The 15,679-nt window shown below is 48.9% G+C and overlaps 1 protein-coding gene across 2 annotated transcripts in view; it reads right to left on the bottom strand.

Moving 5' to 3' along the window:
- The window catches only part of LOC102690650 (STE20-like serine/threonine-protein kinase), a 27,519-nt gene extending 14,577 nt beyond the window's left edge, over window positions 1-12,942 (bottom strand). For both annotated transcript variants that reach the window (XM_069180915.1, XM_069180914.1), the window contains exons 1-7: window positions 12,096-12,942; window positions 6,457-6,621; window positions 4,843-4,891; window positions 3,480-3,629; window positions 2,785-2,857; window positions 1,515-1,709; window positions 350-554 (exon numbers count right to left, since the gene is read on the bottom strand). In XM_069180915.1, the coding sequence (XP_069037016.1) occupies window positions 350-554; window positions 1,515-1,709; window positions 2,785-2,857; window positions 3,480-3,629; window positions 4,843-4,891; window positions 6,457-6,621; window positions 12,096-12,245 (987 nt within the window). In that variant the 5' untranslated portion in view covers window positions 12,246-12,942. The remainder of the gene's footprint in view (window positions 1-349; window positions 555-1,514; window positions 1,710-2,784; window positions 2,858-3,479; window positions 3,630-4,842; window positions 4,892-6,456; window positions 6,622-12,095) is intronic.
- Window positions 12,943-15,679: the final 2,737 nt, after the last annotated feature.

Consider the following 15,679-nt stretch of genomic DNA (forward strand, 5'->3'; position numbering starts at 1 on the left):
ACATAATTGCAGATGATCACCAGGAGGTCAGGGCCCTCTAATCCCTATACTATATATAGATACCCGACTCAAGGGTGCAACAGCTGGAGATTCAAACCTGCAACCCTCTGGTCTAGCACTACAGTGCTCTGTGAAGCACTAAAGCCATTGTGGCACTGGGTGGTGGTCTGGCTACTCCGGTACGAACTGTCTGGAGCCTGTTGCGTCCTCGTGTGAAAGTGATTGTTTTCTCTAATAACAGATCGGTTCAAATGCAGGTCTCTCGGCCCCCCTCACCCCCTCACCACCCCTCTCACATGTGTCCCTGCCTCCCAGCAGCCCTCCGCCCCTCCCTCTCCCTGCTCCGTACATGCTCTGCCAGGCTCTGCCTGGCGCCGCCCCCGTCCTCGATCTCCTCGTGGACCTCGGCCTTGGCCTCGGCGATCAGCTCCCGCAGCGCGCTGTGGCCCCGCCCCTCCGCCGCGAAGGGGTGCCCCAGGAGCTGCCCGGCGCTCCAGCGGGCCTCGGGGTCCTTCTGCAGGGCCTTGCCCAGGAAGTCCTTGAAACCACCTGACCTGCAACACGAGAAGACGGGGGGGGGGGGCATCACCAAGAGTCGTAGCAGTCAGGGCCCTGAGTCCTGGGCCAGAGGGTTGCGGGTTCGAATCCCCAGGGGGATGCTGCAGTTGCATCTTAGCGTGGCGCGAATCGAGTCCCTCTGCAAGAGGCACGTGACGGCTGGCGACTCAAAAATGCTCTCCTCCCAGTCTGGACTCCACATGGGCTTTGTCCTTACAGCTCCCGGGTGGGCACTGAAGGCAAGAGGACCGCTTGTGCCTTTTCCCATCTAATCAACATGTGGATAGCGCCACCTGGAGGACCGAGAGCACAGCTGCTCTCGTGGCACTGCAGTCTTGCAGCTGCCCCGCAGGACAGCGATTACAGCCGTGCAGCAGACTGAGGGCACCCCGGCCATCTCCAGCCCCCAGATTGGCAGGGGTCACCCAGACAGGGCTTAGAATCCCTCCAGCACTAACAAATGCTTTCAGCTTTCCTGTGGCTCTAGTGCCTTCTAGCATTGCAGTTCAATTTTCGTGCATTACTGTCCGCCTTCGCAATGCATTAATAGCAGAGCACTCGAGAACGCAGTGAGTGAGAGCTCTCGTGGACTGCATGGACCGTAAGTACAGAAGGAGATGGTTGATATTTACATCCCCCAAACACCGTGATAGGCCTGCTTCTCCTGGAGATCTCCCCACCGGAACATATAAACATCTGCCTTCGGCGTGAGCTTATGTGTCAGGCCCTGTATGATGCACCAGCCACAGCTATAGTGGATACGGTGTAGGCAGGGTTGTGTGTTTATTTACCAGCGCCAGGTGGACAAACACTGATGCTGGCTGCTGCACAATGCTCACTCAGTAAATAGCTGCTGTGGAGGTTGTGTGTGTGTGTGCGTGCGTGCGTGCGTGCATGCGTGCGTGCGTGCGTATGTGTGAGAGTGTGCGCTGATGGGTTACTGTTCCACTGCTCACCAGCGGCGGGGGTGAGACAGCGAGGGCGGCTCGGACTTGGTGATCTTCAGCAGGACCCTCATGGGGTTCAGGTCGTGGTAGGGGGGCTCCATCTCGGCCGCCTCGATCAGCGTGATCCCCAGTGACCAGATGTCTGCCTTGTAGCTGTAGGGGGCATCCTTGGAGGTCTCGCACTGGATCACTTCCGGGGCCATCCTGTTGCCACGGAGATGAAAAAGGAAAAGTGAGCCACGGATAAGGTAGGACTTTAACCTTCCCACTCCTTGAGCTTGGCATCATTTGAAAATCAACCAAATATAAAAAAAGACAATTATAATCCCTCGAATGGCTTTTCATCTGTGCCTTTGGATGACATCAAGCCTGTCACTCTTTGTCCTTTCCTGACTTCTTTACACCTTGCTGCCGGTGTTCAGTTTAGAATAATTAAGGAATTTGTCAAACAGAAAATGAACACAGTTGAGTTGAGACATAACTTCTAGTCCACCTTTCCCCTGCCTGGCTCATTCAGCGACGACCTTTGCACACAGATGCTATTTACAATGGCATGGCTCAGACATGGCTGATCAACAGGGGAATGAGTGGCGCTCAGAGTTGTCCGTTTAATACTTCATGGATTCATGGGAACATAAGAATAGTTCAAAATGAGAGAAGGCCATTGGGCTCCATCTAGCTCATTTGGTAGTTAATAGCTAACTGACCCGAGAATCTCATCCTGCTGTTTCTTAAGGAAGCCAGGGTATCAACTTCAGTAACATGGCTGGGTGGCTTGTTCCACACTCCCACAACACTTTGTGAAAAGTTGATCCTCCCTGTTCTCGGGTATTAAAAGCATTTCCACATAGTTTCCACTTGTGATTAATTAAACTAGCCTCTCAGGTGGTAATGTGTCTCAGGGGTCCTAACTCTCACAAGACTCATCAGCGCTGTCTTCTCTGTTTCATTAGGACACTTTGAATTTGTGAATTTTTAGCTTTTTTAACGTTTTTTAACTTCATGAGAAAAGTTGAGATTCCGTCGCTGAACGATTTTTAAATTACTGTTTAGGAACAAAACAAGATGAAAGATGTCTAGTTTCTCACAATCAGATAAGCTTCCAGTCAGCATGTATATAGCCTTTTACAACATGGTAATGTGATTATTATATTGTGCTTTTACTGTTCATATAGTATGGGTGTAATAGTACTTTTACTGTTGTCCCCATAGTAAGAAAAATTAGTGCCCTTGTACTATAGGCTGTTATAACTTGGCCATTGTGCTGTACTTGACTCACCAGTAGGGGGTGCCGATGAAGGTAGCTCGTTTCTGCAGAGTGCTGTTGTTTTTCGCAGACACACCAAAGTCAGCTGGAGAGGAGGGAGAGAAGAGGGCAGTATTCTGAGTCAGACAAGAGGTGTGGGAGAGGTACAGAAAAAAATGTAGGGAAAATGTAGATAGAGAGGCTCTCTATATAAATATACAGTCCAGCCAGTGAGGAACAGGCTCTCTATATAAATATACAGTACAGACAGAGAGAGACATGTTCTGTATATAAATATACAATCCAGACAGAGAGAGACAGGTTCTGCATATAAATATACAGTCCAGAGAGAGATACAGGTTCTGTATATAGATATACAGCCCAGAAAGAGAGAGACAGGCTCTGTATATAATAAATACACAGTCCAGCCAGTGAGAGATGGGCTCTGTATAGAAATATACAGGCCAGACAGAGAGAAACAGGCTCTCTAAATAAATATACAGTCTAGACAGAGAGAGATAGGTTCTGTATATAAAAATAGAGCCCAGAAACAGAGACACAGGCTCTGTATATAATAAATTTACAGCCCAGCCAGAGAGAGACAGGCTCTGCATATGATAAATATACAGTCCAGCCAGTGAGAGATGGGCTCTGTATATAAATGTACAGCCCAGCCAGAGAGAGTCACAGAGATGAAGTGTTGTCCAACAGTGTCCGGTCCTCCTCACCCAGCTTGACTTCACCCTCCAGTGTCAGCAGGATGTTTCCAGCCTTGAGGTCCCTGTGGATGACCTTGTTCTGGTGCAGATAGTCCAGCGCCTGCAGGGTCTGCCAGCACACCTCTCTAATCTGCGGCTCCGTCAGGCCTCTCTCCAGCTCTGCCACACACAGACAGCGGCACGCTATTAGTCCCTTTGTGAGTCTGTCAGCGTGTCGGTCAGTTAGTGTGCCATTTACTCTGTCACTCCGTGTGTGAGTCTGTCAGTGTGTGTGTCGTTCACTCTGTTAGTCCCTGTGTGAGTCTCTCATTATGTCAGTGTGTTAGCTGGTGTGTCAGTCAGTTAGTGTGTGGTTCACTCTGTCAGTCCCTGTGTGAGTCTGTCAGTGTGTCGGTCAGTGTGTCAGTCAGTTAGTGTGTGGTTCACTCTGTCGGTCCCTGTGTGAGTCTGTCAGTGTGTCGGTCAGTGTGTCAGTCAGTTAGTGTGTGGTTCACTCTGTCGGTCCCTGTGTGAGTCTGTCAGTGTGTCGGTCAGTGTGTCAGTCAGTTAGTGTGTGGTTCACTCTGTCGGTCCCTGTGTGAGTCTGTCAGTGTGTCGGTCAGTGTGTCAGTCAGTTAGTGTGTGGTTCACTCTGTCGGTCCCTGTGTGAGTCTGTCAGTGTGTCGGTCAGTGTGTCAGTCAGTTAGTGTGTGGTTCACTCTGTCGGTCCCTGTGTGAGTCTGTCAGTGTGTCAGTCAGTTAGTGTGTGGTTCACTCTGTCAGTCCCTGTGTGAGTCTGTCAGTGTGTCCCTTAGTGTGTCAGCTGATGTGTTGGTCAGTTAGGGTGTCATTCATTTGTGTATCACTCCCTGGATCAGTCAATACAGCCAGTCAACTGGCTGGTCAGTCGGTGTGTCGGTCAGCAGTTAGACAGTCACCGTGCCAGTGAGCCCATCAGAAGGTCTTGCAGTTATTTGCCTCAGTCATAATCTGCGTTGGTCATGCAGTTGGCCCATCATGAAAGTCAGTAAGATGGCCAGTGTATATGTCTGTCAGTCACTGTGTTGGCCAGTCAGCTGGTGATCTGTATGGCATCACACTTCAGCACTTGAGAATCCAGCTCCATCCAGAGAATAATTACATTTACAATTCAGGTCACAGCTGGGCGGCTCTGTCAGATACACTTTGTTTAGCAGGCGGTTTATTGATCCTGGACTGGGAGCAAAGCCCTCATTAGCAACACTCCAGGGAAAAACCTGTGTTTGAATGTGATGGCAGAGCTCTTCAATCAATGCCTGGCCCCACACCCTGCAGCCAGAGAGCACTGGCTTACTCACAGTCTGCCGCAGGGAGGGAGGAGAGGGGCTCTCGTCTCATCAGTGATGTCACTCACCCAACATGATGGCGTCCAGAGCCCCCCCAGGACAGAATTCAATCAGGATCTGACAGAGAGAGAGAGATGTTGGAGGCGCTTTGCCACTCTTACAGTGGATATAAGGGACACTAATGCCTGGCAGCTGAATCTAATCCAGGTTCCAATCATTTAAAACTTGTACAGTCAGACATGGGGGTTAAAACAATATTAAAAAATCCATTAAGTGGACCCTTCCTGCTTGCTTGTTAGGAATTGCACTAGGGCCTGCTGCTGGTAAAACCTGGAAGAGATTGAAGTGTCGTGCACTGGAAAGGACAAGAACAGAACTGGTGAGTTTCAGACTGCTGCTGAGACGATCACCTATTGTAGGAAGAGCTGGGAAGCTAGAGAAGTTTAATGGAGTCTAAACCCATGTTTCCAGCTTCTTTTTTATATCTATGAGTTACTGTACATTTTCCTGGCTCCAGGTTCAGAAGGAGCAGGAATGGCACCCTGGATATTGGAAGCCCCTCCTCTGGTGCTGATGTCCTGCAGGTCATGTGTAAAGGGATTTGGGTCAGGCATAAAGCCCGGGGAGTATGGTTAGGGTTTCACATTGAGGATAACGCTTTGTGAGAAATATCTGCGTCTGTTTACTTTGTGTTATATCTGGAAAATAATACAGTAGAAATATTGCATTGGAAATCCAAGAATTAGATGTAACTGTTGCTCTAACACCCAGTCACTTCTAGTTATTGTAAATGTCTGTGAGCTCTAGTTCAGGCAGTGTTTAATAATTATTAAAGTTCTAAAGACTCTGCTGAGAACGTTTTCTCAGAAAACTGTGGGCAGCCAGACATATTGCCTTATACTAGGAAACCATTACAGCTTGAGAGGGTGTGTGTGGAGACTGATAACTCATATTAAGGTTCATGTTTGAACTGCTTGTTCTGCTTACAATTTGGGCAAAATTGCATCTTAAAAGTTCAGCTTCCTGGAAGTGCACTACACTAGCTTTCCTAGTGAAGGGAGGATGTGGTGCTGACAGCACACACAGACATCAGTGTAGAGCCGTTCCCACACAGGGGGACCTCAGGAAGAGACACCCCCCCCCCCAGGATACCCCTGGGTACCCCGTGCATTAGAGGATTGTAGGATTTACTCTGTGTGAAGGATTTTCTTGTGTGGAGCCCATGCTGTAGAGACACCTGCTATTGTCACAAAGAATCTGCCAGCCTGGACAGGCATACTGTTGATTCACATATATGGAAACTTGCAGGGAGGATCAAAAGGTTCAATCTAAATATATCAATCCTAGAATACCAGCTTCTCCAGTGCCATTCAGGGCCCTTAGAGGAGATGCTGTAAAAAAGTACGAAAGGTGCTTGTGAACAACAGTATGTAGATCGGATAGGAGGCCTCCTTGTTGTGAAATAAACTTCTTTCACATCTTCACCGAGCTAGGCTGTGACTCCTGGCATCTCTACAGGATCTGGAAGTTGCAATGGGGAAGGATGAGCAATATCTTTCCTTTCCCACAGCCTTTGTGTGCACGGTGATTCCAGATTCAGGGCCAATCTGTACATGTGATCCAGAATTTTGGGGGCTTTGCCATTTCCAGTGTCCGGCGCCCCTCCCCCTCCTCTTCCTCACCCAGAGCTGTCCCTCGAAGAAGAGCGCGTCGAGCAGCCCGATGATGTTGCCGTGGCGGCAGGCGGCCAGGATGTCGATCTCCACGATGTAGTCCTCCAGCTCGTCCTCGCTGCGGACGTCAATCACCTTCGCCGCGGCGGAGAGCCCCGCCGACCGGCTGCGTGCCTGGCAGAAAGACAAGCGGGGACGTGGCCGTGCTCAGTCCTGTTCTTGCAGCGCAGCAGGGTACCTGAGCTCTTCAGGGCTTTACTGATCTCAGGGGTGACTAAGCGGTCTGATTTGCAGAACCGTGCTTTGTCAGGACTGGGGGAGAAGATCACCGTCCTAGAACATAGCACCTTGTCTGTTGAAAGGATCCCCCTTGGACTAGAAATGCTACAGGTGTGACAGGGGGTCTCCCTCAGTGGATTAAGCTCAGGAGACTTCAAGCCCTGCTGGGCGAGCAGAACAAGCCGTGAGGAACAGCCTGCAGCGATGAGACACAGGCAGAGAGAGGGGAGGAAGTGGCAGATGGAGACGTTAGTGTGGGTCAGAGGACAGCTCTGGTGTGTGTTTGTTTAGGGCTGGAGACAGCAGGAAGGAGTAAGATGTGTGTTTCAATTTGCAAGAGCCCTGGGTGCTGTTGTTCGGGCATTTGGTTTTGATCTGGAGCGATGCTGTAAAACTTTTAAAAAGCCCTTTTCAAACAGAAACCGAGACAGAGACGCACGGTAGGCAGGAAGCTGTTTGCTGCATGCACTGCTTTGAAAGGAAGTCGCACTAAACCACAGTCAACTCTAGCATGCCAGGCGACCTACCTGTTACCTAGGGAACACGTTCGTTATTTTTGTTTTTTGTTTTTTTAAAGTAGCTCTCTTGTTTTTCTGTTTCGCAGCCGCTGCTGGTGAAAGGCTCTTCTGTCAGAAGAGAGCAGGAGAAGGCCACTCTCGTTGTTCCTGACTCACTGCCAAGAAACAGATTTCCAGAATAACCCGAGACACTATTGAGTCCCGGAGCACCCCAGTCACTGCAGAGGTCAGGAAAAGATGCTAGTCATGTACAGGCTGCTTGATCAGAACCTCTGCAATTCTTTTTCGCTGGAGATCTTAACTTAATTACGAAAAACCAATGGTTAAAGTTGCCAGCAGCCATATCACCCTGCAACTCACAGCTGAGAACCCACTGGGGCTCGGCAGGTGTGAGCCTGGCCGGTACCTGGATGGGAGACCTCCTGGGAAAGCTAAGGCTGCTGCTGGAGGAGGTGTTAGTGGGGCCAGCTTACCCTGTGGTCTGTTTAGGTCCTAATGCCCCAACCCCCAGTACAGGGACACCATACTGTAAATAGGCACCGTCTTCCGGATGAGATGTAAAACCAAGGTCCTGCTCTCTATGGTCGTTAAGTCCCAGAGCGTTTCTTGAAAACAATAGAGGTGTTACCCTGGTGTCTTGTCCAAATTCGTCTCTTTACTAATCATGGTCTCCTAACAATCCCCATCTCTGAACTGGCTTCATCACTCTGTTCTCCTCCCCACTGAGAGCTGGTGTGTGGGGAGAGTACTGGCCCATCATCCAGGCAGGGCTACACACTGGAGCTAGTGAAAGGGAGTTCCCATTGCCTGTAAATCACTTTGAGTGGAGAGTACAGAGAGTAAACCTAACAGAAAATTGCTATATAATGAACCAAAGACCTGCTGGTAGGTTAATTGGCTTCTGAGAAAATTGGCCCCGGTGCGTTTGTGTGCATGTAAGTGTTTGTGTCAGCTCTGCAATGGGCCTCTGTCCTGTCTGGGGTGTATCCTGCCTTGAGCCTGTTGCTTGCTGGGATAGGTCCCAGCTCCCCAGCAGCTCTGATTGGATGAAGCAGTTGGATCCTTCAGATTATCAAAAACTAAACTCATAGCAGATTTTATGTCTAAAACTAGGACACTACGCACAGATTTCATAGTTGGAAATGCATTTAAAACCAAGAATACGAGGCATTTCTTTACATAAAGGGCAGCGGGAGTATGGAACAAGCTACCCAGCCATGCTACTGAAGCAGATACAGTAGCTTCTTTCAAAACACACCCACTGCTGCTGTAACCCTGAGAAAGGTGCTTCACCTGAGCTGTTGCAGTCAAATGCCCAGCTGTGTAAACGAGGAAAAATGCATGTTGTTTTGAATAAACACGTCAGGAAAATAAATTAGAATTCCAGGATTTTTACATGGCCGTGGTTAAATCCGATTTCCAAAGATTTGCCTGTTTGAGGTTTTCCTAAGTGCTTGTATGCTTGTCCCCTTGTTAAGAGGCGAAGCCCACAAGCGCGTCTGTGCGGATAATCTTGTGTCTGTCTGCGAGGGGCCGGCAACCTGTCCAGGGTGGACCCTGTCTTGTGCCCCCTTTGTGCTCTGGCCCTGCCCTGAATTCAATAAAACGATAAGAAAATGGATGGATGAATCTTGTGTTTGTACTTCATAGCAACAGTTTGTGTAAACAAAAAGACTAAAATATCTGACTGAATTCTATTTCACAGTCTTGCTTCCATTCCTTAAATATATGGTTTTGTCAATGCACCGTTAATATTAACCCCTTCCTGCTTTCTTCGATATCATAGCCTCAGTACGAGTGGGGGGATTTGATAGTGCCACCTGACCGTGAGTCACTGCACTTTAAAATATCAATGGCGCCAGGTGACACTGGTCCATGTGATGGCAGGTTTATGAGTTCCGGTAATTGCCACTCTGCAGGGGTTTGATGTCTTGCATGTGATGAATATCCACTAGAGGAATGGAAATGTAGCAATGTAATTGCTACAGCTGTGCATCGGGGCTATAATTCTTCATAACCTGTGATATCATTACATAGCATAATCAAGTCTAAGGATGGGTGAAGGACATTGATGACTAATTGTGTATCTTAAGAACAATCTGTGCTTTGTTGCATGTGACGCCTCCATGCGTACTTGGTGTTGACAGCGTGCTTGTGATGTGCTTCTCCAGAGTTACAGGTCAGCGAGAGGCCCTGGGCCCTGGAGGAGCTGTGTGCTGGCCTGACCGCAGTGATCACACACAGGTGCAGAGTGAGGGCTGGGGGGGGCTGAGCCAGGCAGCTCAGAGCGGAAGAGACTGTGGCTTCTCAGACAGGAGGCCCGCGAGACTCCATCACCGAAAACACAGACACACACACACACGCACCCCCTCGCTCTCTCGCCTGCCCTCCACGCTGGCTGAAACAGGAAGGAGAATGCCATCGCGGGCTCCGGCAATGGCCCATGCGCAGTTCCAGTGCAGGCAGCGCCCTCTGCTTCTAATAACACTGCAGGGGAGAGGGCGGGCGTTTCTAAAAAAGCACCTTCGAGCCCTGCACCGCTGGCCACAGCAGGGACATCGGCGTCAAGCCCCTGAGGTAGCTAGCTCTCTGTGTTACCCAGAGGGCCGAGCCGCAGGCTCTCTTCTTCTGAAATGTATGTAAAATCCGTGAGCACAGAAAAAGAAACAATGAAGAAAGCAAACCAAAACCACATCGGCCTGGCTCAGGCACCAACAGCTCAGCCCATGCATGTTAACTAGCTCAGTGCTTCTGCACCAGGGCTTAATGCAGGTTCACAAGAGCACCGCGCTGTCTTGATTCTCTTAATTATTCTTGATCCCTGGGGGCTCGGGGCATCTTCCCACTCCTCAGGGTCACCGAAGGTACCAAGTTCCTGCTTACGTAACAGAGTCTGCAAGTCTGTGCCTTCTTAACTCCCCGATTTAGACAGATCTCTTTAGTATTTGAAGGCTATGTTAAAGGGTAAATCTAATCCTAACTCCAGCTCCACCTCAAAGCCTGCAAATATCACATTACTTTCAATAATCGTTTATCCAATTCATGGGGTCATGGTAGCCCAGAGCCTACCCCAGGAAGCACTTGGCGCAGGACAGGATGCACCCTGGGTGGGATGCCAGTCTACCACAGGGCACTCACTGACACAGAGACAATCTCACTAGGGCCCATTCCCCAGAAGACAATTAAGCGAGCAGTATGTCTTTGGACTGTGGGACCCCAAGGAAACCCATGGGAACACAGCAAGAGCAGGCAAACTCCAAGCAGATGGCACCCCCAGGAACTGAACCCAGGGCTGCACTGAAGCAGCATTGCTGGCCACTGTGCCACTGTGCCACCCACTTTCAAATATCCATCCAACCATTTTCTAACCATTTCTTTCCAATTCATGGTCCTGGATGAGCCAGAGCCTGTCACAGGAAGGTAGGATACACCTTGGACAGGACGCCAGTCCATCGCAGGGCACACAGACACAGACACACACACACTCACACTTACATACTGTATACAGCATGCCATTGTGACATTTTGACATACTTTTAGGCATGGATATTCTTATACTACAATGCATGAGGATGCAGGTTAATAGAGGAGTGATCTAAACAATAAATTGGATCACTTTTTGAAGACGAATATGTCACCTTTGAGCACATCTTCTTTGGTATTGAAATTACTGCAAATTAAGCTCGGGTTCAGTATATACAGTAGTTGCTGGATAGGGTTAAAAATGCCATAGAAATTTCATCTTAGCCATGGTTATGTTTAGTCAAAACTAATTTTGATTCGGTCCCTCAGAGGTAGTTCTTGTCATAATGCTCATATAGAGTATTTATGTAATATTTTAGTTCTGAGATGATGCTTTGGTGGGAGTTGTGTAAGTCAGGAATAAGGATATGTTCCTTTGCAGGCATGTTGATGGGGAGGCCTTAGATTCTGAGGTGGTTCATGTTTTTGTCTCTGTTTTCTGATGGAGTCTGTGACTCTGCAGGGGAGGCTGGGTGTTATATGGTCTGTTAGATAGCACACAGCCTCTTCCTGTGGAACGCTTCATTCTAGTGTTATATATATAGTGATATCAATAGGCAAGTGTTACTGTGTGGCTGTGCTTGTGAAGTTAGGCAAGACCTGTGGACAGACAGTTCAGAAAAGAGTAACAACAGTAATTCCTCATCCCACTGATGCCAGACACAGACACCTCTAATGAGGTGAACATCTTTGGTCTTGAACTGAGAAAATGGCACGCACATTTCATCCAAGTGGCTATACCTCAGAGAACAGCACAGCTCATTTGCTGGAGTGCAAAACCCATCTGATCTGGTCCGGTCCAAGCAGTTTCTTGGATTTGTCCCCTTTCTCAATTTGACTTTTTCAGCTAGTCACTGTTTGTTCTGCTATTTCTATGCGTAAAAAAAGCTCAAGAGGACACAAATTAAGAGCTTATGCTTTGAAAAAGGAGATGCAGCTGGAGGGCTCTTAGTGTTTGAAACACACTGGCTGGCCATTCCTCATTCCTCTTGAATCTTAAAGAAACGGCTGGGCGAGATAATGGGCCTCCTCTTCGTCTGTTACCATTCTCATGTTGGCTGAGCTAAAAACAGCCACAGGACATACATGTACAGTACCTGATATAAGAAAGCTTGCAAACTAGAGAAGAAAATTTGGCCCAAATACCTTATTTGGGTAGTTGGTTGCTAATTCATTCTGTAGTCTGGTCCCAAGAAGGATCCTTCAGAGTCAGATTCAGATTCAACGACACATACAGTACAGTCCACCCTCAGTGATGCACAAAACACTCCCTGGCACACACAGTGCATGGGTTCCCGCTGGAATTCCAGTCCCAGCAGCCCCTCTTACCTTGTAGACCTTCCCGAAGGCACCGTCTCCCAGTTCGCCCACCGTCTCCCAGCCATCCTGTGGGTTGACGTCTCTCCGTACGTTCTCATAATGCCTGATTTTCTTCTTCTCCCCCCCCAGGCGGAACAACTTCATCAGGAGAGATGCCATGACCCTGCCAGCAGTCCCAGATGCCCGGAAATCCCCCGGCTGACACCAATATCCCAGAGTGTGGACCTCCGCCACAAACAGGTAAAAACAGAAGCGGTGATTCTGTTTAGAGAATGGGTCAATGTGGTGTCGCCTGGGTCCAAAAAGGAGAAAGTAATTTAACGAGGCGTTTGTGAAATAAACCCAAGATGATGTCTATAAGCCCAGCAGGCCAGGTAGGTCTAAAGCACAAATTAAAACAGTGCTTCCGTGTGAGGAGGATCCATTCCAGTAGAGGTGTGATAATGGTACTGGTACTGGTAATGGGAATCAGGTAATGGCTTCACACAAAGTCATCCAGCAGGGCAGTTCCAGCATCCCAGTGTCATGGCACCCACATACGAGAACAGAGTGCCCGTCCCAGCATCAGGCCCTCAGAGCCAGCGTCCCTCCGAGGATTCAGCCCGAAACCCGAAAGCGCCCTTCTCTCTGACACAGGAAGTCGCCGTCACAATCTGCCACATTCTCGACCGAGGGGGGGGAAAAAAAACGAAAATAGAGCCACCAGGTTGAGAAAGAACCCACTGGTTGTGAAGCAGCTGACCGGGTCGTCTTTTCGTTTGTGTCCAAAAGCATCCAAGATATTCGCAATGGTTTCCGTGACCTTTTTTGTCGTAACCAAGGAGGAGCAGAGTCACAGCGTGGAAACGTCCCTGGGAGAGAGCTGGGCAGGGCTGGGGTATCCGCCGGTTTCGGCTGTTTCTTAGGGAGAGCGAAGGCTCCGGGGCAGTGGGATGAGGAGAGGTGTCGCGCGGAGACGTGTACGCAGCTGTCGGAGAGCGGGGTCTGTGGTCCTCCGGCTCTGCCACATCCTCCCTCTGACCTGCTGCACGCCGCCTGCGAAGGTTCAAGCGCGCTGCCGTTCAGTCAGAGGATGGGGAGTTTGAAATTGCACTCTTTCTCGTTTACTCCTCCCCCCCTCGCTCTCTCTCTCTTTTTTCTGCCTCTTTGTTCCTGTGGCCCCCGCCTGTCTCCTCCTCTGCCTTCTGCACAGGGGTAGGGGACAGCTGCATGGCTCCTTCTCTGACCCCGGCGGTGTTGTGTGTGGGGGTCTTTGCAAACTTGCTCGCGTTTAGATCTGTGCAAGTTCGTATGTGTGGATATGTGCCACTCCACGTGAGTGGAGGTCTCCTGAATTTTGTGTCTGTGGGTATGGGCCAGTCCCTGTGTGTACGTATGTCTATCTGTGTGTGTCTGTGAGCATGAGGCTGCCTATGTGTGTAGGTATATCGGTTTGTGTGGGTGTGTGTGTGTTTCTGTGGGTATGTGTCAGTCTGTGTGAGTTTGTGGGTGCTGTGTGTGTGTGTGTGTTTCTTGGTATGTGTCAGTGTGTGTCTGTGGGTATTTGCCGGTTTGTATGTGTCTGTGGGTACAGTATGTGTCTGTGTGTGTGTGTCTGTGGGTATGTGCAAGTCTGTGTGTGTCTGTCAGTATGAGTAAGTGTGTGTGTGCGTTTGTGGGTGTGTGTGTCCATGAGTATGTGTGTGTGTCTGTGGGTATGTGTCAGTGTGTGTGTGTTTGAATTGTCATTTCTCAGTCGCTTGCTTGTGTGTTTTACCTCTCTAGAAAGGTAACACACAGAGGGTCACATTGCTGTTTTATAACCGTGTTCAGCAGACAGTGTGGGAAACCAGGACCTCGCGTGCTCAGCCTGGGCTCCGCAGTGTCAGGAAGTGGCTCCTTCTCATTTCTGTCAGCAGGGGGCAGCACCAGCCTCTGAATAGGGGTGAAAATGTGTACAATATCAGCAGACTTGGGACCCAGCTAAAACAAGGCTTTTGGCATAGAAACAGTTAAAATGGCCATTTACGGGTATACAACAGATTCCAAAAGTAAGAGGCCCAAGCAAACGGAACACTATGAATGACCAATATATGAATGACCACAGGTTTTTTTAACCAGGAAGACTTCTTTCCTGCTCTGTTGTTTGTGAGTGGTACAGTCTTGCTGCAAACACATTCAGAGGGTAAAATATGAATAAAAATCTAGAAATAAAAATGTGTTCATTTGAATTGCAGAATGAAATTTGTTTTCAGAAATAAAAAGGCATTTTCACTCAGGAAAATGCAGTTATCTTCGGGTTTCTTAGAGAAACTAAAGGCATACTGATGTACGATCTGTTGGAGTTTGTATAAAAATAGTTTTAGTGTGAGTGGGCACACAGTATTGCAATCAATGAGAGGGTTATTTTATTCTTGACTTGGCTCAGAGTACATTCCATGCTGCTGTCTGCTTGCCTATTGTAAAGCTTTAGGAACAAGGCTGGCCCAGCTGGAAGGGGTGTTAGGGAGTATGTTGGTGCTATGTGCCATGTGAACAGGCCAGGTGGCTCTTGTGCCATCTGCGGATTGGAAAGGTTTGTGCCAGCAACTCGTTGTTCAGTGCACTAGATGCCAGCTCGTTTGGACTGGCATCCTCATCTCCGACTGGCTCCTCAGTGACTTGACAATCGGCAGGATTACACAGGTGTTATTCAGGCACTGCGGCGGATTAGACTGGATTAGATTGGGCTGAGCTGATTATATCACCCTGCAGCTCACGACTGCCAGCCCACTGAAGCTGCCCAGTACCTGGATGGGAGACCTCCTGGGAAAGCTAAGGTTGCTGCTTGAAGTGTTGTTAGTGGGGCCAGCAGGGGGCGCTCACCCTGCAGTCTGTGTGGGTCCTGATGCCCCAGTATAGTGATGGGGACACTATACTGTAAAAAAAGGTGCCATCCTTCGGATGAGATATAAAACTGAGGTCCTGACTCTCTGCTGTCTTTAAAAATCCCAGGGTGTTTCTCGAAAAGAGTAGGGGTGTAACCCCGGCCTTTCCCCCTGGCCTTTACCAATCACGGCCTCCTAACAATCCCCATCTCTGAACTGGCTTCATCACTCTGTTCTCCTCCCCGCTGAGAGTTGGTGTGTGGTGATAGTACTGGTGCACTAAGGCTGCCATCACATCATCCAGGTGGGGCTGCACACTGGTGGTGATGGAGGGGAGTCCCCATAAAATGTCAATCTTTTTGAGTGGAGTGACCAGAAAAGCACTGTGTAAGTGTGAGCAATTACTATTATTATCCTCGCATGACTGCAGACTCACAATTAAGTTTAATTGTCAGGCCTGACTTAATTAAACAGATTGATTTGATCCATTGATCAGACTGATCATTTAAAGGAGACCCCTGGATTTGAGCAGAATGATAAATTTCATTTATTTCTTGAGGCATACATGCATGACAGTGTTCCTCTCCAACCCTTTGCATTCACCCAAGGAGTGTGTATTTAAATCATTAAAGCACCTCTCTCTCTTTTTCTGGGCCTGTGGTTTCAGTAGACCTCTGTCCTCAGACTCTAGTGTATTTTAAGACATTGGCAGTGATTTTCACAGTGTGGCTGGAGCACTGAGTGGTC

The sequence above is a fragment of the Lepisosteus oculatus genome, chromosome 2 (assembly GCF_040954835.1).
Source record: "Lepisosteus oculatus isolate fLepOcu1 chromosome 2, fLepOcu1.hap2, whole genome shotgun sequence".
Classification (NCBI taxonomy): Eukaryota; Metazoa; Chordata; class Actinopteri; order Semionotiformes; family Lepisosteidae; genus Lepisosteus; species Lepisosteus oculatus.